Source organism: Podarcis tiliguerta, assembly GCF_965153285.1.
Source record: "Podarcis tiliguerta genome assembly, chromosome: 4".
NCBI lineage: Eukaryota > Metazoa > Chordata > Lepidosauria > Squamata > Lacertidae > Podarcis > Podarcis tiliguerta.
Window position 1 is genome coordinate 5,278,882 of NC_139537.1, and position 21,993 is coordinate 5,300,874.

Genomic DNA, 21,993 nt, shown 5'->3' on the forward strand with positions numbered 1-21,993 from the left:
AGATGTCAATGAGCCAAATGTAAGGTAATAAAGGTGTGGATTTCTTCGCTCCTAAAGCTGTATAATGGTTTTCCCGACGTTTGTATGGATTCTTTTATGGGAAGTGAGAGCGGAGCTCTGATTGAAGCTCTTTCCACATTCCACACACTGATAGGGTTTCTCCCCTGTATGAATTCTTTGATGGGAAGTGAGATTGCACCTCTTCCTGAAGCTCTTTCCACATTCCACACACTGATAGGGTTTCTCCCCTGTATGAACTCTTTGATGGGAAGTGAGATTGCACCTCTTCCTGAAGCTCTTTCCACATTCCACACACTGATAGGGTTTCTCCCCTGTATGAACTCTTTGATGGGAAGTGAGACTGCAGCTCGTTTGTATTTTCTTGTATTTTGTTTTCCTCATGACCTTTGTGAGTTTATTTCTTTATTTTTAAAGAGAAGGATAAAAGGTTGTGTTTGGGGGGAAAACACACACCAAAAACTGGGGGGTGGCATCCTCAAATATTTTATTGGGGGATGGGTCAAAGACCCCTAGGCCTTAAAGGGTTGTAGCCTATTCCCTACACCCACAGGTCTCAGGATGGTTACAACATAAAAACACCACATAAAAACACAAAACATCACATTAAAAGAGCATTAGATGTATTTTTTAAATTATTTATTAATGTTCTTATGTTACATCGGTAAACATGATCATGTTACATCACAAGGCTTATTTTACTATAATTTTCAACATGTATACAAAGTTTACATGCTAAAAGAAAAAAAAAACAAGGACAAAAAATTATTCCAAAATCATATATGTACCAACACTTTGGACTTCCTGTCTATCCCGTTGTATATTCCTTTTTCACAAATGAATGTATTCTTATTATTGTATATTTCTTTACATTTTTTCTAATACATTCCTATATCAGTATGTACTCTTGGTCTTATTTCTCAACTCAGTCTCTTTCCAACATCAATTGACTGCTAGCATAGATAGCGAACCTTTACCGTATTTTTGAACATATATCTATCCCACTTTTAAATAATTTTTTGTTTTGAAGTGCCTCTCAGGCTATTTGTCAACTGCGCCATTTCAGCAAATTCTTGTAGCTTGTTATGCCAGTCCGTTACTGTCGGGACTTCTTCTTCCTTCCACCCCTTTCCCACCAAAGTCCGAGCTGTGGCCGTTGCATATAAAAATACCTCTCTAAAGGCATTTGGGATGTCCCTGCCAACAATACTTAACAGAAATCCCTCTGGTCTTTTTAGAAAGGCTATTCCAAAGACTTTTTTTAACTCATCAAAAATTAAGGCCCATAACACTTTGATCTTCATACACAGCAATTAGCCAAAGCCTGGATTCTAAAGCTGTATAATGGTTTTTCCCACCTTTGTATGGATTCTTTGATGGGAAGTGAGATTCCGGCTGTTACTGAAGCTCTTTCAACATTCCACACACTGATAAGGTTTCTCCCCTGTGTGAATTCTTTGATGGGTACTGAGATGGGAGCTCTGACTGAAGCTCTTTCCACATTCCAAACACTGAAAAGGTTTCTCCCCTGTATGAATCCTTTGATGGGTAGTGAGAGAGGAGGTATAAGTGAAGCTCTTTCCACATTCCACACACTGATAGGGTTTCAACCCTGTATGAATTTTTTGATGGGAAGTGAGAGAGAAGGTCTGACTGAAGCTCTTTCCACATTCCACACACTGATAGGGTTTCTCCCTTGTATGAATTCTTTGATGGGAAGTGAGATGGGAGCTCTGACGGAAGCTCTTTCCACATTCCACACATTGATAGGGTTTTGCCCCTGTATGAATTCTTTGATGGGAAGTGAGAGAGGAGCTATCAGTGAAGCTCTTTCCACATTCCACACATTGATAGGGTTTCTCCCCTGTATGAATTCTTTGATGGTAAGTGAGAGAGGAGCTCTGAATGAAGCTCTTTCCACATTCCACACACTGATAGGGTTTCTCCCCTGTATGAATTCTCTGATGGGAAGTGAGATTGCGGCTGTTTCTGAAGCTCTTTCCACATTCCACACACTGATAGGGTTTTGCCCCTATATGAATTATTTGATGGGAAGTGAGAAAGGAGCTATCAGTGAAGCTCTTTCCATATTCCACACACTGATAGGGTTTGGCCACTGTATGAATTCTTTGATGGGAAGTGAGATGGTGGCTGTGACTGAAGTTCTTTCCACATTCCACACACTGATAAGGTTTCTCCCCTGTATGAATTCTTTTATGGGAAGTGAGAGTGGAGCTCTGATTGAAGCTCTTTCCACATTCCACACACTGATAGGGTTTCTCCCCTGTATGAATTCTTTGATGGGAAGTGAGATTGCACCTCTTCCTGAAGCTCTTTCCACATTCCACACACTGATAGGGTTTCTCCCCTGTATGAACTCTTTGATGGGAAGTGAGATTGCACCTCTTCCTGAAGCTCTTTCCACATTCCACACACTGATAGGGTTTCTCCCCTGTATGAACTCTTTGATGGGAAGTGAGACTGCAGCTCTTCCTGAAGCTCTTTCCACATTCCACACACTGATAGGGTTTCTCCCCTGTATGAATTCTTTCATGGGAAGTGAGATGGGAGCTCTTCCTGAAGCTCTTTCCACATTCCACACATTCATAGGGTTTCTCCCCTGTATGAATTCTTTGATGGAAAGTGAGACTCTGGCTGTGACTAAAGCTCTTTCCACATTCCATGCACTGATAGCGTTTCTCCCTTGTATGAATTCTTTGATGGGAACTGAGATGGGAGCTCTTCCTGAAGTACTTTCCACATTCCACACATTCATAGGGTTTCTCCCCTGTATGAATTCTGTGATGGGAAGTGAGACTGTGGCTATGCCTGAAGCTCTTTCCACATTCAAAGCACTGAAAGCTTTTCTCCCCTGTATGAATTATTTGATGGCAAGTGAGATCGCAGCTCTTCCTGAAGCTCTTTCCACATTCCACACACTGATAGGGTTTCTCCCCTGTATGAATTATGTGATGGGAAGTGAGAGAGGAGCTCTGGCTGAAGCTCTTTCCACATTCCACACACTGATATGGTTTCTTTCCAATGAGATTTTGTTGATGGGAAGTGGAATGGGAGCTCTGACTGCAGCTTTCTCCACACTCTAAATTTTTACATGGCTTCTCCTCTCTGGGGATTTTATCTTGGTCACTTTTGTTCTCGATTTCAGATTCATTGTAATCTGGAATGGAGACAAAAAGGGGTTAGACACTCATGAACAAATGGAGAAGAACTGAAGGGAGCTCGGGGTAGGAGATGTTCATTACCTGTGTTGTTTGTTATTAACCAACATATTTATTATGATATTCTGATGTGTTGTTGAATGTTGCTTTGTTTGATATACAGTAGTGGTCAAAATTGCAGAAGCCTTTTGGAGAAAAGTGCATTTCAGAGGTTTGATAGCTCAAAACTCTGCTTCTTTTGGAGTACTATCATAAAATTATATATCAATGGAAATATAATTTTATCAAGAATGCAATTCAACAAAGTTTGTTTAATTATCCATATTCTATCAAACATTATAGCCAAATAACCAGAAAAAGGAAGCACAACTTGCTTAGGTTTACTTTTGTCAGTGTGTTACGTGATTGCTAACAAGTTGGTTGGTTTTCTGTCTTCTTCCATTTAGTGAGGTTGAAAAACATAATAAAATTAAAGAAATGGCACAAAGAGTTGACTGGTCACCCAGAAAGCGATGCAAAATTGTAATATTAAGTGAACAGGGCTACAGTTATGAAGAAATTAGAAGAAAGATTGGGGAAAACTTAACCAAAGCTGGCATTTCTATATTTTGGTAGAGGTATAAGGAGACTCAGTGACCATAAAATCATACCGTTAAAGGGAGGAAAAGGTGCACAAAGGCAAGTGAAGATCGAAGAATGGAGAGACTGTCCCTACATGACAGAAGAATATCATCTGGGTGTATACAAGATTACATGGCGCAATGCAATGTGAAGTTGAGTGCAAGGACTGGTCAAAATGTTAGAGTTCTAAGGAAAAAGCCATTGTTATCTCTCAAGCAAAGCTTGAAAAGATAGAAGAAGAAGAAGAAGAAGAAGAAGAAGAAGAAGAAGAAGAAGAGCAGCAGCTTGGATTTGATATCCCACCTTTCACTCCCCTTCAGGAGTCTCAAAGCAGCTAACATTCTCCTTTCCCTTCCTCCCCCACAACAAACACTCTGTGAGGTGAGTGGGGCTGAGAGTCTTCAAAGAAGTGTGACTGGCCCAAGGTCACCCAGCAGCTGCATGTGGAGGAGTGGAGACGCGAACCCAGTTCACCAGATTACGAGTCTACCGCTCTTAACCACTACACCACGCCATGACTAAACCCTTGTTAAGTGGACAGTGGAACAATGGGACAGTGTTATTTGGAGGGATGAGACCCAAATCTCCTTGCTTGGTAGTGATGGCATGAAATACATGAGGAGAAGAATCAGAGAAGATTTACATCCAACTTGCATTACACCAACCGTGAAACACCCAGATAGTGTGATGATCTGGGGTTGTATGGCAGCAAAAGGTGTGGGCAGAATTTTCGTCATTAATGGGAATGTAAATGCCCCAAAACACATAAATGAAATACTTTAGCCCAAACTGAAGCCTTCCGCAGGTGATCTTTTCCCTGATACTGAAGCATATATAGATATATATTAATTATCTATCTATCTATCATCTATCTATCTATCTATCTATCTATCTATTTATTTTTCTATTTCAACAAGATTCAGCTCCATGTCATGTTGCTGCTGTGTGCAAACGGTGCTTTCAAGATAATCCTATTCCACTGCCAGAATGTCCTGGGAATAGCTCAGACTTTAACCCAATCGGAATTCTATGGGGCCGACTAAAGAAACTTGTTAATCAAAGGCAACCCAGCAATAAAGCCCAATTAAAAGAGGCAATAATTCAGTCTGGGTTTCACATTCTCACAGCTGCAGAACTAAAAACTTCATGGGAAGGCGTTGTAAGGCTGTAATGAAAGCTAAAGGTTACCAATGGTTACCAAAGGTTTCACGTTTTTACATAAAAGGTTTCCACAATTTTGGCCACCAGTATAAGTTGTTCATTTCAAGTTAATGATCTTTTTATATGGGATCAGAATATTATTATTCATGTTTCATGTTCATATATGTGTTGGAAGCCGCCCAGAGTGGCTGGGGCAACCCAGCCAGACGGGCAGGGTAGAAATAAAAATGTCAGCTTTGTTCCAGAGCTGACAGAGGCTGGAATGTATGAAAGCAGGCAAAGAGAGATAAGGAAACTGGAATGTGATCTGGAATGTGAGAGGGAGGAGGGGCAGCCGAGTGGCAGAGCTTCAGAGAACAGAGAGCAGGCAGCAGATAGCAAAGATCCACAAGATACCAATCTTAGCTCAGAGACAGAAGGGGAGAGGCCAGGAATAGCTACCCCAAAAACTCGAAGGGTCAGTGAGAGGAGGGGGAAAGAGCGGAAGCGAAAGGGTTTTTTCCCCTCTTGGAAGAAGCAGAAGGGGCGGAGTTTAGACTTGGCAACTGCAAACTTGAAGTCAGACACGGAGTGAAAGAGCTCCGGAGTGATTTATGTGTTTGAGCAATAAACCCGAGATAATTACTGCCGGTGTCTCGCTTCTGTGGGAGAGCCAAGCCATTACAAAAAATTATTATTATTACTACAGTGGGAAGGGGGGGAGACTTCTTTGGTGGAAGATTGAGACCTGCAGGATAGCAAAAAAACGACCTAATTTACTACCGTGTCAAGCCTGGGATCGGGCTGTCAAAGTTTTATAACTTAAAAATAACAATAACGGAGGAATGGACTATATCTTTATGGAAGGATGATCAGGGATAGATATTTTTAGGTACTGACTTTGTGGTATTTGGAAGGAAAGGAGCTGATCTGTAACTTTGTAACTGAAACTCGAATGAAAAATAACTAGAGGAAACTTGCAGATAGAGGGCGTAACTGTGACTGTTACATCTTTGCATGGAAAATTTTGTGGAGGTTACAGACAAATGGCCTTGAAGAGCAGCAGATAACACTGGAAAAACAAGGAAAGCCTGGGAACATGGCTGATAGAATAACAGCTCTGCTGGAACAAGTTATAAACAAAGTGGGCATTCTTGAACTGGGCATCTCTGAGTTGAAACAAAATGTATCTAGCTTGGTACAGAAAGTGAGCAATTCAACAGGTGCGGTTCGGGAAGTGGAACCAACTTTGCAAGGACGAGCATCGGAGAAGAGGACGGAACAATCTGAACCGGTTCTGTCTCTGCAAGAGGAATTTCATGTGGAAGCCCCAGTATTAGGGCCTCAAATTGATGGACATGAACATAAGTTTGAGGTTATGGAGGTTCAAGAACTGACTTGGAGAGGCAGTGCCCCACTTAGATTGAGTAAAGCAGGATGGATGATCAACATGTTGGAGGGCGGCACTGCGGGAAAGTTTGGAAAGATGGATTTCCGCAACCCCAAAGAGACTGTGGAGTACGCTTTGGAATACTTCTTGGTTTATAAATTGAAATATGGAGTTTGGGCAAGCGTGCTGAAGAGGATTAAAGGAGACGTCGGGAAAGAAGTTCTTTGGGACTCAATTTCAGGCTGGAAAAGAAACTTGCAGGCAGTCCAGGGAGATGATTTAAGAGCCTCGGACATAAGGGAACCGGGTTGAGGGAATTAATTCGCTGGCAGGAAAGACTGATAAAATTTGTAAAAAGGACTGGCAGAATCCGAAACCAGGGGGAAGAGATGGTGGGAAAAATTGGGAACTTTTAAAAATAGTATTTAGCATAATATTGTATGATTAAGAATTTTTGGGAGATGGTGGAATGACTCTATCTGGCTTTAGTGGAAATAAGATAAAGATTTAAGATATTAGGATATAAGGGTATATGATATTAGGATTCAAGAGTATAAGATCTAAGGTTTTTTCTTTTCTTTTTTTTTATTTAGTGAATTGGAGTTTGGGGAAAAAAATTTTAGATGCTTACTTACTTGGTGACACTGATGAGAGAATAAGGTTTAAATGGAATAAGGTAAATAAGTGAGTAAGCAGTGAAAGATGGAAAGAATTTGCTGATCTGATTAATAACTGGAATACAAAAAGGGAGGTGGAAGGAGGCCGAGGAAATAAGTTATTGAAAGATGGAATTTGAAAAATAGAAATTCTTTTTTCTTTTTGAATGTGTTTGTTTTTTGTGCTCTTTTTGTGTTGGTGGGGTGGAGGGAGGGTGTTTTTCATGTATTTTTGGGTTTTTGTCCCCCCCCCCTTTTTTCCTCTTTCTACTTTGCTGTATTTGATCTTTTTGTTTTTGCAACTTTGGTTTTGTATTTGTGGAAAATCTAATAAATATTATTTTTAAAAAAATATTATTACTACAGTGGTACCTGTTCTGGAAAAGCTTATGTTTGTAAACCGAAGTACCACTTTATCATCATCATCCTCATCACTGATACTACTACCTGAGATTCCATAAGCCTAGCTCTTCTCTGGGATGGATTTTGTTTGGCCCAGTCATGGCATCCCCTCCATCTCCAATGTCAGTCCTTGTTATGGCTTGGTCTCTCCCACAAACGTGAGACGACTCTGGCTGTTAATAATTTCAGATGTATTGCTAAAACAACAAACTTGGACGGAGCTCCTCTACTCATCGTCCTCCCCACAAGATGGAGTTGCCCGGACTGAGCTCCTCCCCCTTCCCCAGCACGGAAGGCCCCACCTTCTCTTCCAGTATCTTTCGCCTGTCTCAACCAGTTTTCAGATCCTACGAGATTTGGCAGAGAATGCTTCCTGCATTCCAGCGTCTGACTCACTGCTGTAGCTCTCACACAGCTGTCTGCAACTCTGTCTCTCTTTTTCTTCTCCCCTTTGTTCAGAGCTCAGATTACAGTTGCTCTCCCCCTCCTCTCTGCCTTCCGCTGCTAACTCTCCTCTCCCCAGGCCTGCTTCTTCTCTTGCTGGCAGCACCTGAGCTTCGCTGCCAGTCGCCTCTTTGGTCAACCCAAGACTGATAGGAGCAAAAACAAAAACCTGAAGCTACTTAGCTTTCCTAACAATTCTGAAGCTGACATTTAAGATGGCCTCAGAAGTTCAGACCAGCCCAGGGGCCGCTAGGGGAGCCTTGGAAGATGGTGGATATTAACATCTATCCAGCTCACACGAGGTAATTAGAGGCTGATTATGGGGAGTAAATCAGTCTACCTCATCTCTCCAGGGGGGAGAGATGCAGTTTTCACCCGCTGTTGCCATAAATCACCCCCGAGTTCAGAAGAAGGAGGGGGTGAGGCACTGGGTGCACAACCCTCGGCGGGCCTCGGAACTCCTCCAAAGCTACTTCCAGGTGCGAAATTAGTTGCGTTACTTAAAAGGAAAAAAAATGGTGAAAGATAACGCACATGCTTCAAGAGAGGCAGCATATTTTTATCTGCTAACAATTTTACCACTGAAATGAAGAAGACTGAGACAGAAGATTACATCAAAGTACTACAGACATGGTATGTGGAATGGAATGCAACGGAACTGAAAGGGGGGGGGGAATGACTTTTTATTTTTTTTGCTCTATGTGATTAACTAATAATCCTAACTAATAAGAAGTTCAGACCAGCCCAATTGTGGTAGAAAAAGGAATAATTTGAGGAAGATTGTTCAAATAAAAAACTGTAATTTACTCTTTATTGTGGGGGTGTTAATTTCCTAGGTGTTATAGGGGGTGCTGTTGAGCTCTGTAAAAATATATGAGATTGGTCCCATAGAGGTATTTTTTGAATTTCCAGGCAGATATGACGATCCCACAGGGAGCCTTACCAAGAGAGGCCACGATCCCACGATTCTCCTCCATGACGTGATTATGCAGAGCTCTCTGGTCAGGATCCAGCATCGCCCACTCCTCGTCCGTGAAACGAACAGCAACATCTTCAAAGCACACTGGACCCTAAAAGAAAAAGGGAAATGTCCTCCTCTGAGACAGCAGAAATATGACCTGCTACACAATGCTCTGTTGTTTCCTTCCTGTTAATTGTGATGTTGTTTCAATAGGGTTGCTTTGCTGCACATTTTAAATACGGATGCTTATTTTATTCTGCGTTCTAATAATGGGTATTCGTCTTTGTGCAAATAGGTGATACTCCACAAGGTATCTTCCAATTCATCCTGCCTACGGAAGCATTCGAGTTTCCCCAATGGAAGGATCCACTTTCTCCTCTCCTCGTGTGCTGTTCTGGGGAGTTCCCTCCCAATGCCGTAGAGCCAAATCCAAGGGGGTCATGGGGGCATGGAGAGGGGGAGGAATGGGGGGCAGGCCCCATTTTGCAGTAGATGGGGCTGGTTAGGTGAATCCAGGCCACTATTTGTTCTCATTTGTCCACTGCTTAGAAACCAATCTGAGCATTCAGTGATCAATCTAGACATAAAATAAGCCTGTTTTGGATGGCCATCTGTCTTGGGTGATCTAGCAGAGATTCCTGCAATGCATGGGGTCTACTGGCTCAGATAGACAAGCCCAGGGGGTGGCTTCTGGCAAAAGGAGAGGGAGCCACCGGTGGCTCTTCCTTATCCTGACTCACCTCTGCCTCTCGACCTCCCTCCTCCCACTCGCCTCCTTCCTCTTCTGCCTCTGATTCTGCACTGCATTCTGCCACAGAGTCTCCCAGCTCACTAAGCCCTTCAGCTTCTGACACCTCCTCTTCCCAGGCTTCTCCCTCTTCCCCCTCTGACCACCCATCCTTCTTCTACCTCTACTTCTTGGGCTCTGAGCCATCTTCCCTTCCTGGTTCCCCAGCTGCATCCTCCCACTATTCCTCTGGGCCCAACCAGTCCATGACATTGCTCCATCCCTCGGCCTCTGTCCCCACAAGGCAGCTTCCCCTGACCTGATCTGGTTCCACAGCCGCTGCTTCCCTTCTGTCCCCATGAAAAGACGGATCAGGAGGTCTTGCTGGCATCATTCTGTCACCTGCAAGAGAAAAAAGGTGATCAGGACGCCTGGTGTGCCTGCTTCTCTCACAGGTGAAACAGGGCATCTCTTACTACAGATGGGCCTTTGAGAAAGCCTTACCTGCTGAGAGCATTTGGACGTTTGTGCCCATTTCATATGTTAGGTGTGCAGAAATACATCTCCCTTCCTCTGGACCCTTGTTCCCAACTGTCTCCCCCCAAAGCAAGATGAAAACAACTCACAGATGAGTTGGAAAACCAACACAATGAGACCAAACGGAGAAAAACCACCTTCCTCCTTACCCAGTGGCCTCTCTCTGGTGTCCAACGGAGGCCTCTCTGCCTCACAGGAATCCAGGTCCATTTCTGCAAAGAGATCCTTTCCCTGAAAAAGAAACAAGGATTCAAAACAGAGAATGGTGAGAAAGACTGCGAGATCTCATTCCATGGATGCTTTCCCAGAAAACGGATGGCATCCCATCAGCAGACCATTATGGGATGTTCTCTGTCCTGTTTGGAGCCCCTTGGGAGTATCCAGAGGAAAGTCTCTCTCACCTGCTTTCTCTCCTCTGCCTGACTCAGGAGGAAACCTTCGGCCAGGGCCACCGCCTGGGAACTGGTCTCCGCTCCGCATTCCCTCACCCAGCTCTCCATCTCCGGGGGAAGGACAGCCAGGAATTGCTCCAAGATCACCAGGTCCAGCATCTCAGCTTTCGTGTGCCTTTCTGGCTTCAGCCACTGGTGGCAAAAGTGGTAGAGTCGGCTGCCAACCTCTCGGGGTCCTTTGGCCTCCTGGCAGCAGAACTGCCTCAACTGCTGGCTCTGCACCTCTGAGCGGAGGGTGTCCTCCTCACCCAGGATCTTCTGCACTGGGATTTCCCAGAATCCCCCACTGCTCCCAGTTTGGCTGGCATGGCCTCTTCCTGCTTCGGGGCCAGCTGAATCTTGCTCATCCATCTGTGCTCTCAGGAGGCCTTTGAGAGATCGGAAGGAACCCTTTGGTCTTCTGCCAAGTTCTGCCCTTCTAAATGAGAAGCTCTAGCAAATCCTACAAAATACATTGTTTTGTTACAAAATTGTTGGGACAGGGAAAGAAATATTTCCCTGAGCAAGCATGGATGAGTCTTGCTGGGAACCAGGGCTGGACTGCCCTGCATCCCAGACCATGAGCTATCTTTTTGAAAAGAAAGAGGAGGAAGAGGAGAAGAAATAAGTCTCTAGCCTTCTAGCAATGCAAAATGTGGAGGCAACTGCAGGGATTTCTGGGAGATTAATCAACCTGGTTTCTGCTGCCCTTCCAGTCAATGCATGAAGTCAGAACCGACTGACAAGGGAGTCATTTGTGGGTCTAGTGGGGTCCTCACCTGGGGGTCCTCAGGAGTTCCTCCCCCACCCCCCCCACCCCTGCTTCTGTCTCCTTTTCTTGCACTTGACTCTCTGCCGCTCTCCAGACAGACTCCTGGGGTGGGGCTGCCCTGGGAGACGACTGGGAAACTGGTCTGCAAAGCAGGAGCCAGACTATGGGCTGGGATCCCTCTCTTTATTCCTGGCCTTTCTCTCTCACCTTTCCTTCCTTGCTCCATGTGGGGTTTTCTTTGGGGTGGGGGCTAGTCCACCTCCTCGTCCAGCTTTGGAAAACCATTTGCACATCTTTCCTCTGTTGTGCAACGAGGCCGAACAATGTCACACAGAGTTAAAGTCCCAGGGACTCCTTTGTTTAAAGCAGGGAGATTTTTTCAGAAAGGGGGGGGCGGAAGGCCAAATGTGTTTGGGATCCTCTGATCTCCAGAAAGGAGAGCGTGGCAGACCTGGCCCCTCCCTGATCAGGCCCCCCAGGCATCCTCCCCTGCTGCAGCCCTGGGACCCCCACCGTCTCCCCACTGCACCCTCTGGGGGGAGAGAGAGGAGACTCACCAGATCCCAGGAGGGGACAGCGAGGCAGCCCTTGCAGGAGAGACCCCAAAGCAAGGAAAGGACTGGGGAGGGAGGGGCCTTGGCTCTGGAGGACCTGGCCCCCTCTTGCTTCCTGGCCTCTCTAGGAAGGCAGCTCACCTCCCTTTAACCCTTGCCAAGCCGAGTCCCTCCAGCTCAGCCCTCTCTTGCTTGGCAGAACCTCAGATTTCTATTATTTTTAATGGATTAAGGGGGCAGCTGCCCCCCTGGCTACGCCCATGCCCAGATATCCTTTTGGGGGTGAGGCTCTTGGCTGGACTCTGAGCATCTCCCTCCCTTGGCCAGAAACCAGAGGCAGAGCTTGCAGGGAAAAGGGCTTTGCAGGAGGCAAGGAAGCTCCTCCTGGAATTCTGGAGTGGAGAGATAGGAGGGGATCCCAGGGTCATCTAGTCCAACCCCCAGCAATGCAGAAATCTCAGCTAAAGCATCCATGCCAGATGGCCGTCCAATCTCTGCTTAGAAACCTCCAAGGAAGGAGAGTCCACCACCTCCCAAGGGAGACCTTTCGCCTGCCCAACTGCTCTTAGATGTCCCTCAAGGCAGCGGGTCCTGAGTTCTAGCCCTGCTGAAATGATCACACTGGCTGCCAAGGAGGAACCCAGCAAAGTTCAAAATAAATAAATCCTATTCTCATCATAAATGAGTAATACTTTCTCATGCATGCTTTTTATGCTAATATACAAAAGTATGCCATTTCCCTTTCCAGAAATGCTTAATTGCTAATTCAAAGGACTGAAAATGGATGGTTGTTGTTATTATGTTTAGGGAAGCTTTTAATATTTGATGGACTACTGTATTTTAATATTTTGTTGGAAGCCACCCAGAGTGGCAGGGGAAACCAAGCCAGATGGGTGGCGTATAAATAAATTATTATTATTATTATTATTATTAATCAGGTGAGTGTTCTCCTTTCGAAAGAGGCAGGTGGAATCTCCATGGTTGCTAATAGCGTAACGTTGCTTATAGCGTTTCGTTAGCATGGGGAGCCACATTCCAGTAGAAGGAGGCCAGGATTAGCCACCAAGGCTTGGGGTGTCTCTCCTCCCCTGCAGTAGGACTTGGAATCCAGGAGGAAACTCTTGGAATAGCCTTGCCAGGTGCTCAGGGACGGACCCAGAGAGAGTTGTGGGAAACCCTGAAACCAGCCTGCTCTGTGCCGGATCCAAAGCTGCGACTAATAGAGAAGCAAGATCTGTTCGGGTGTTGATGCTGTGAGCCCCTCCGTCCGACACTCCGGTTGTGTATGCGAGTAAATAAAACTAGATGTCATAAAGACGCCCCAGTCTCCGCTGACTTTCGTTCCAAGGAAACCAAAGATGGGGAAGCGCCTGGGACCCCTGGAATCTCCCCCCTCAGAGACTGGGGTAGTTTGCAAATACAAACACACAGACAATAATTTGTGCCTGTGTTCCTAATAGATAACTAAGTGTGAAGAGCATGTCATGTGCTTTAGCAACAGCCCTCCTGTAAATAAGGAAATGCAACCCCCATTGCTGGTTGACTCAAAAAAGCAACAAGGGAATCTGCTCTGGTGTCCCATGAGTTCTGTGGGGCCCTTAAGTAAGAGGAGCCATTGCTTTTCTTTTTTAAAAAAATAACTGAATTAAAGAAATTTTAAGATAATCAAATATTCAAGTTTCATTTTACAATTTCAATTAACGCACACACCCCGCCATGCGAATTCCCCCAACTTCCCTTCCTGGTTTATTACATCTCTGTTTCTTTTGCTTATAAATTTGTATTCCTTATATATTAAAATGAAGGTTATAACATTTGTCTCTTCCTTCTCATTTTTACCTCATAATTGCATTTTCTGTTTGTATTTGTCCATTGTAAGTGTATCATTCAAATCCTGCCAGTGAGTTCATTTCTATGCATTGTTTCTGTATATACATCTTAAAAGGTTCCCAGTCTTTTCAAAAGTCATGATTGTCCTTATCTTTAAGTCTCTCAGTTAGCTTCGCCATTTCAGCGTATTCCATCAACTTTTCTTGCCAGTGTTCTTTCGCTGGTTTTTCATCGCCTTTCCATCTTTGAGCTAGTAAAATTCTGGCCGCTGTTGTCACATACATGAAGAGATTTTCCTTATCTTTTGGTAAATCCTGCCCTAAAATTCCTAATAAAAATGCTTCTGGTCTTTTAACAAAGGTTATCTTAAAACATTTTTTTCATTTCATTATAGATCATCTCCCCATAGGTGGAGCCAGGTGGGCCCAGGTCCAGGTGAGGGGGGGTTGCCATGGTGACAAGGACCACAGACTTGCAGGCGGCCATTTTGGGTTAGCAGTGAGGCGAGTGGAGGAGAGAGCAGTTGGTGGCAGTTGACGGAGGACAAGGCGAGGCAATCAGTGGATTCTTATTTTCTCAGTTTCTTATTTCGCTTCTTATTTCATTTATTACTTATTTATTTATTTTCTGGAAGATGTGCCACAGGCTTTCGTCATCCAGCAATGGTGAGTATTGGAGGAAACAAGAGTAGGGAGAGCATAGCTATCAACGTTTCCTGTTTTTTAAAGAGAAATTCCCTTATTCCGAATAGGATTCCTCGCAAGAAAAGGGAAAAGTTGACAGCTATGAGGGAGAGGATCCCTCAGACCTGCTCCCCGCTGCCAGGACTCTCAGTTGCGGGAAAATGACAGCCTGACTTTTGCTGGAGCCAGAACAAGATCTCTGGCTCCAGGTGATGCAGAGCTGCCAGGCAGAGACGAAAAGGGTCAATCGACACCAAGGGGTTAAATCCAGAGAAAGAGCTTTATCCTGCCGTGGGGGGGGGGGCAGAGGCACCTGTGTGATGTATTCAAAAAACAGGAAAACAGGGCGCAGAAAAAAACATTTTACAGCAGGTTTTTATCCTTTTTCCCAAACCTCCTTTTCCCCTCTCCCCCTTCACAGGATTGCATAGAAATGTTTCTCTTGCTCCCTGGCTCTGTTCCCGGAAAAGTTTGCAACAATCTAGATGTACCGTTTGACAAGGTCAGCTGGGCCTGAGAAGGGAAAAGGCTTTGTTCTAATTCAGCTACCTTTGTTACATAGAAAGGTGCTGAGCTAAAAGTGTTTAGCCTTAGAGAGAGAAGTGCAGTTTGAAAAGTGCTTGAGGCTTTGAGGTCTGGCTGGGGGAGGAAAGTCACAAACAGTTTTAGGGTAACCTAACTGTTCCCCCTAACTGTCCCCCTTCAGTCCCTGCTATAATGCATAGGTATACACACAAAACCAAACCTGATAAAATCGATAAAAATCCATTAAAAAAACCAACTACTCAAAGACAATTCAGAGTGGGAGAACTCTGAAATTTACCTGTGAAAAGAATCTTGCATGTTAGATTTGGACCTTGGCAAGCTTTCTTCCGTAGTTGATGGTTCAGTACTTCACCATTATTTCCCCTTTGGGACCCCCTGGGGCAAAGATTTGGGGCGACCAACCATTTTACACAAACACACAAAAGGGGTACTTCTCACTGCAGTTCCCTTAATGGCTCCCAAATTTACAAAAAGAAATTTGAATCAAGTTTCATGTGCAGAGCATAGCTTTGTCACCTCTTGGTTTAAACCTACTTTTTCTTTTCTTCTTTTTTTAAACTAACGTAGCCACTGTACATGTACAGGGTACATGATTCAGCAATCTATTATACCATTTGAAGTGTTGCATCACCTGACTAAATTACCATTTTAATAAAGCCATGATTGGCTTTTCTTACCAGGGACTCAAGGAAGGCGAAGGGGTAGATTTAAGCAAGCAGGCTTATAGATCTGAAACTTTAAATAGATCAGAATTTCAACATTCAGACAACCCAACAACTCAACTTTCCCACCAAAAGCCAGTAATAAATGTTTGGTCAAGGCACATTCCACTGAATTATGAATTTGTATGTGCTTTACACTTTGGCTGGACTTTAGCCTATTTGAAGTCTGATTTGAATAACAGACAAAGTGATGAAAATCCCCAGATAATCACTCAAATGCTTGATATCGCCAGCTCTGCTTCAAAACATCACTTCCTTCACCTCCCACTTCTTAACACTCTATTCCAAACTCTGAAAACCAATCCTTACTGAGGAAAAGAGAGGACGCCATTATAATCCCTTTGGTGTTGTCTGCAAATGTGATGAGCATCCCCTCAGTTCCTTCATCCATGTCATTTATCAAGACGTTGAACAACGGACCCAGGACAGAACCCTGCAGCACCCCTCTTGTCACTTTTCCCCAGGATGAGGAGGAACCATGAAGGAATAGAATCATAGAGTTGGAAGAGACCACAAGGGCCATCGAGTCCAACCCCCTGCCAAGCAGGAAACACCATCAGAGCACTCCTGACATATGGTTGTCAAGCCTCTGCTTAAAGACTTCCAAAGAAGGAGACTCCACCACACTCCTTGGCAGCAAATTCCACTGTCGAACAGCTCTTACTGTCAGGAAGTTCTTCCTAATGTTTAGGCGGAATCTTCTTTCTTGTAGTTTGGATCCATTGCTCCGTGTCCGCTTCTCTGGAGCAGCAGAAAACAACCTTTCTCCCTCCTCTATGTGACATCCTTTTATATATTTGAACATGGCTATCATATCACCCCTTAACCTCCTCTTCTCCAGGCTAAACATGCCCAGCTCCCTTAGCCGTTCCTCATAAGGCATTGTTTCCAGGCCTTTGACCATTTTGGTTGCCCTCCTCTGGACACGTTCCAGTTTGTCAGTGTCCTTCTTGAACTGTGGTGCCCAGAACTGGACACAGTACTCCAGGTGAGGTCTGACCAGAGCAGAATACAGTGGCACTATTACTTCCCTTGATCTAGATGCTATACTCCTATTGATGCAGCCCAGAATTGCACTGGCTTTTTTAACTGCCGCGTCACACTGTTGGCTCATGGCAAGTTTGTGGTCAACCAAGAGTCCTAGATCCTTTTCACATGTACTGCTCTCAAGCCAGGTGTCACCCATCTTGTATTTGTGCCTCTCATTTTTTTTGCCCAAGTGCAATTTGTTCTCCTCTGTGTGATGCCAGTAGAAGCCACAATTCTGTGGGTACTCTAGGTGGCACATAAAGCACCTAGAAGCTCCCTAGAGGTTGACGTGCCAATCAAACTTCAGTTTTGCACTCTGTTAATTCCAATTAGCAGTACTGGGGGTGGTTCAGATTCTGGGGCAGTGCTTTTGTCCAGAAGAGGGTGTCACAGGGCCAGCCTACTTTCCCTTTAAAGCAAACTTGGGTCTCCAGCTGTTTTTGGCCTGCAACTCCCATCATCCCTAGCTAGCAGGACCAATGGGGAGGGATGATGGAAACTGTAGTCTGGGCGCTGATGGGGACCTAAGCTTGGGAAACCCAGCTTCAAAGCAATTTTTCCGTTTTACCTGCAAAGATGGGACCTGTCCACGTTTGTATTTTCTTGTATTTTCTTTTCCTCATGACCTTTGTGCTTTAATTTTTTTTATTTTTTAAGAGGGCAAATTGAAAGAGAAATTGTATGGCAAGCTGCAGAAGAATAAAAGGTTGTGTTTGGAAAAATACACAGCAAAGCTGGGGGGTGGCATCCTTAAATATTTTATTGGAGGGTGGGGCAAAGACCCCTAGGCCTTTAAGAGTTGGCACCTATTGCCTACACCCAAAGGCCTCAGGATGGTTACAACATAAAAAAAAGAAACAAAAAAAACACCACCTATTAAAAAGGGCAACGCGGGTGGCCCTGTGGGTAAAATCTCAGCGCCTAGGACTTGCCGATCGTATGGTCGGTGGTTCAAATCCCCGCGGCAGGGTGCGCTCCCTTCTTTTGGTCCCAGCGCCTGCCAACCTAGCAGTTCGAAAGCACCCCCGGGTGCAAGTAGATAAATAGGGACCGCTTACCAGCGGGAAGGTAAAGGGCGTTCCGTGTGCTGCGCTGGCTCGCCAGATGCAGCTTGTCATGCTGGCCACAGGACCCGAAAGTGTCTGCGGACAGCGCTCGCTCCCGGCCTATAGAGTGAGATGAGCGCACAACCCTAGAGTCTGGCAAGACTGGCCGGTACGGGCAGGGGTACCTTTACCTATTAAAAAGGGCATTAGATGTTAATCAGCCAAAAGCCTGGTTAAAAAGGTGCGTCTGCCTGGTTCTTAAAGCTGTATAATGGTTTTTTCGGCCGCTGTATGGATTCTTTGATGGGAAGTGAGATTGGAGCTGGTCCCGAAGCTCTTTCCACATTTGACACACTGATAGGGTTTCTCCCCTGTATGGATTCTTTGATGGGAAGTGAGAGAGGAGCTCTGACTGAAGCTCTTTCCACATTCCACACACTGATAGGGTTTCTCCCCTGTGTGAATTCTCTGATGGGAGGTGAGACTGTGGCTGTCACTGAAGCTCTTTCCACATTCCACACACTGATAGGGTTTTTCTCCTGTATGAATTCTTTGATGGTAAGTGAGAGAGGAGCTCTGACTGAAGCTCTTTCCACATTCCACACACTGATAGGGTTTCTCCCCTGTATGAACTCTTTGATGGGAAGTGAGATCGGAGCTCTTCCTGAAGTTCTTTCCACATTCCACACACTGATAGGGTTTTTCTCCTGTATGAATTCTTTGATGGGAAGTGAAAGCGGAGCTAACACTGAAGCTCTTTCCACATTCCACACACTGATAGGGTTTCTCCCCTGTATGAATTCTCTGATGGGAGGTGAGACTGTGGCTGTGACTGAAGCTCTTTCCACATTCTACACACTGAAATGGTTTCTCCCCTGTATGAATTATTTGATGGAAAGTGAGAGAGGAGCTCTGACTGAAGCTCTTTCCACATTCCACACACTGATAGGGTTTCTCCCCTGTATGAATTCTTTGATGGATAGTGAGAGAGGAGCTATGACTGAAGCTCTTTCCACATTCGACACACTGATAGGGTTTCTCCCCTGTATGGATTCTTTGATGGGAAGTGAGAGAGGAGATATGACTGAAGCTACTTCCACATTCAAAACACTGGTAGGGTTTCTCCCCTGTATGGATTCTTTGATGGGAAGTGAGAGAGGAGCTATGACTGAAGCTCTTTCCACATTCCACACACTGATAGGGTTTCCCCACTGTATGAATTCTTTGATGGGAAGTGAGATGGTGGCTGTGACTGAAGCTCTTTCCACATTCCACACACTGATAGGGTTTTTCTCCTGTATGAATTCTTTGATGGGAAGTGAGATTCTGACTGTGACTGAAGCTCTTTCCACATTCCACACACTGATAGGGTTTCTCCCCTGTATGAATTCTTTGATGGGAAGTGAGATTGGAGCTGTGACTGAAGCTCTTTCCACATTCCACACACTGAAAGGGTTTCTCCCCTGTATGAATTCTTTGATGGAAAGTGAGAGAGGAGCTCTGACTGAAGCTCTTTCCACATTCCACACACTGATAGCATTTTTCTCCTGTATGAATTCTTTGATGGGAAGTGAGTTTGTTCTTCGTCCTGAAGCTCTTTCCACATTCCACACACTGATAGGGAATTTCTCCTGTATGAATTCTTTGATGGGAAGTGAGATTCTGACAGTGACTGAAGCTCTTTCCGCATTCCACACACTGATAGGGTTTCTCCCCTGTATGAATTGTTTGATGGGAAGTGAAAGCGGAGCTAACACTGAAGCTCTTTCCACATTCCACACACTGATAGGGTTTTTCTCCTGTATGAATTCTTTGATGGGAAGTGAGATTCTGACTGTGACTGAAGGTCTTTCCACATTCCACACACTGATAGGGTTTCTCCCCTGTATGAATTCTCTGATGGGAGGTGAGACTGTGGCTGTCACTGAAGCTCTTTCCACATTCCACACACTGATAGGGTTTCTCCCCTGTATGAATTCTTTGATGGAAAGTGAGAGAGGAGCTATGACTGAAGCTCTTTCCACATTCGACACACTGATAGGGTTTCTCCCCTGTATGAATTCTTTGATGGGAAGTGAGTTCGTAGTGTGTCCTGAACCTCTTTCCACATTCCACACACTGATAGGGTTTTTCTCCTGTATGAATTCTTTGATGGGAAGTGAGTTTGTTCTTCATTCTGAAGCTTTTTCCACATTCCACACACTGATAGGGTTTTTCTCCTGTATGAATTCTTTGATGGGAAGTGAGTTTATTCTTCGTCCTGAAGCTCTTTCCACATTCCACACACAGATAGGGTTTTTCTCCTGTATGAATTATTTGATGGGAAGTGAGATGGGACTTCTTCCTGAAGCTCTTTCCACATTCCACACACTGATAGGGTTTCTCCCCTGTATGAATTCTCTGATGGGAGGTGAGACAGTGGCCGTGACTGAAGCTCTTTCCACATTCCACACACTGATAGGGTTTCTCCCCTGTATGAATTCTTTGATGGGAGGTGAGACCTTGGCTGTGACTGAAACTCTTTCCACATTCCACACACTGATAGGGTTTCTCCCCTGTATGAATTCTTTGATGGGAAATTAGATGGGAGCTCTTCCTGAAGCTCTTTCCACATTCCACACACTGATAGGGTTTCTCCCCTGTATGAATTCTTTGATGGGAAATTACATTGGAGCTGTGACTGAAGCTTTTTCCACATTCCATGCAGTGATAGAGTTTCTTTCCAATGAGATTTTGTTGATGGGAAGTGGAATGGGAGCTCTGACTGCAGCTTTCTCCACACTCCAAATTTTTACGTGGCTTCTCCTCTCTGGGGATTTTATCGTGGTCACCTTTGTTCTCGATTTCCGATTCATCACAATCTGCAATAGAGACAAAAAGGGATTAGAGCCTCAGGAACAAATGGAGAAGAACTGAAGGAAGTTGGGGGGGTGTTCATTACCTGTGTTGTTTGTCATTAACCAACATGTTTATTATTAGATTCTGATGAGTTGTTGAATGTTCGTTTGTTTAATATACAGTAGTGCTCAAAATTGTGGAAGACTTTTGGAAAAAAGTGTATTTCAGAGGTTTGATAGCTCATAACACCGCTTCTTTTATAGGAATAACATAAAATTGTATATCAATGGAAAGATAATTTAATCAAGAATGCAATCCATCAAAAATGCAAGTTTGTTCAATTACTCGTATTTTATCAAATGTTGTAGTCAAATAACCAGAAAAAGGAAGCACAACTTGCTCAGGTTTACTTTTGTCAGTGTGTTATGTGATTGCTATCAAGTTTTTTTTTTTGTGTGCTCTTTCATTTAGTGAGGTTGTAAAACATAATAAAATTATAGAAATGGCATAAAGAGTTGATGGGTCACCCAGAAAGCGATGTAAAACAGTACTACTAAGTGAACAAGGCTACAATTATGAAGAAATTTGAAGAGAGATTGGGGGAAACATAATCAAAGCTGGCCTTTCTATATTTTTGAAGAGGTATAAGGAGACTCAGGCACTACAAAATCAGACTGGTAAAGGCAGGAAAAGGTGCACAAAGGCAGATAACGATCAAAGAATGGAGAGACTGTCCCTACCTGACAGAAGAAAATCATCTTGGTGTATACAAGATGACATGGCGAGATGCAATGTGAAGTTGATTACAAGGACTGGTCAAAATGTTAGAATTCTAAGGAAAAAGCCATTGTTATCTCTCAAGCAAAGGTTGAAAAGATTAAACCCATGTTAACTGGACAGTGGAACAATGGGGCGGTGTTATTTGGAGGGATGAGACCCAAATCTCCTTGCTTGATAGTGATGGCAGGAAATACATGAGGAGAAGAATCAGAGAAGATTTACATCCTACTTGCATTACACCAACCGTGAAACACCCAGATAGTGTGATGATCTAGGGTTGGATGGCAGCAAAAGGTGTGGGCAGAATTTGCGTCATTAATGCGAATGTAAATGCCCCCAAATACATAAATGAAATACTTGAAAGAAACTTGTAAGTCAGAAGTAACCCAGCAATAAAGCCCAATCAACAGAGGCAATAATTCAGTCTTGGTTTCACGTTATTAGAGCTGCAGAACTAAAAACTTGGTTCACTTCATGGGAAGGCATTGTAAGGCCGTAATGAAAGCTAAAGGTTACCAATGGTTACCAAAGGTTTCACGTTTTTTCTTTATGACTGCTGTTCTAAAAAATACTCCTTCATAAAAGTCATTGCATTACATTTTTCATTAAATTATATTTCCATTGCTATATAATTTTATGGTATTACTCCACACAAAAGTGGTGTTATGAGCCATCAAACCTCAGAAA

At 44.2% G+C, this 21,993-nt stretch overlaps 3 protein-coding genes across 3 annotated transcripts in view; 1 reads left to right on the plus strand and 2 right to left on the minus strand.

Moving 5' to 3' along the window:
* Positions 1–21,993, plus strand: part of LOC310676834 (tigger transposable element-derived protein 1-like) — a gene marked incomplete at its 3' end in the record, with an annotated part of 1,439,559 nt that overhangs the window by 897,879 nt on the left and 519,687 nt on the right. The gene's annotated exons all lie outside the window — the stretch shown is intronic.
* Positions 643–11,976, minus strand: LOC310675541 (uncharacterized protein). Its single transcript, XM_083436365.1, has 7 exons — positions 11,836–11,976; positions 10,477–10,969; positions 10,225–10,306; positions 9,858–9,940; positions 8,794–8,920; positions 2,848–3,196; positions 643–2,763 (listed from the first exon to the last, which is right to left on the minus strand). Exons 2-7 carry the CDS (start codon positions 10,876–10,878, stop codon positions 1,431–1,433), a joined length of 2,376 nt encoding a protein of 791 aa, XP_083292491.1. The 5' UTR covers positions 10,879–10,969; positions 11,836–11,976; the 3' UTR covers positions 643–1,430.
* Positions 17,378–21,993, minus strand: part of LOC310675494 (uncharacterized protein) — a 30,670-nt gene continuing 26,054 nt past the window's right edge. The window contains exons 6-7 of the mRNA XM_083436169.1: positions 17,874–20,549; positions 17,378–17,515 (exon numbers count right to left, since the gene is read on the minus strand). Of these exons, the coding sequence (XP_083292295.1) occupies positions 17,947–20,549 (2,603 nt within the window). The 3' untranslated portion in view covers positions 17,378–17,515; positions 17,874–17,946. The remainder of the gene's footprint in view (positions 17,516–17,873; positions 20,550–21,993) is intronic.

Excerpts from the sequence above, each read along its gene's own strand:
- LOC310675541 (XM_083436365.1), bottom strand. The coding sequence starts at position 10,878 with ATGGATGAGCAAGATTCAGCTGGCCCCGAAGCAGGAAGAGGCCATGCC. Across the intron at positions 9,941-10,224 it reads CACCAGAGAGAGGCCACTGG|GTGACAGAATGATGCCAGCA; the intron begins GTAAGGAGGAAG and ends TTTCTCTTGCAG. Across the intron at positions 8,921-9,857 it reads CGGCTGTGGAACCAGATCAG|GGTCCAGTGTGCTTTGAAGA; the intron begins GTCAGGGGAAGC and ends TTTTTCTTTTAG.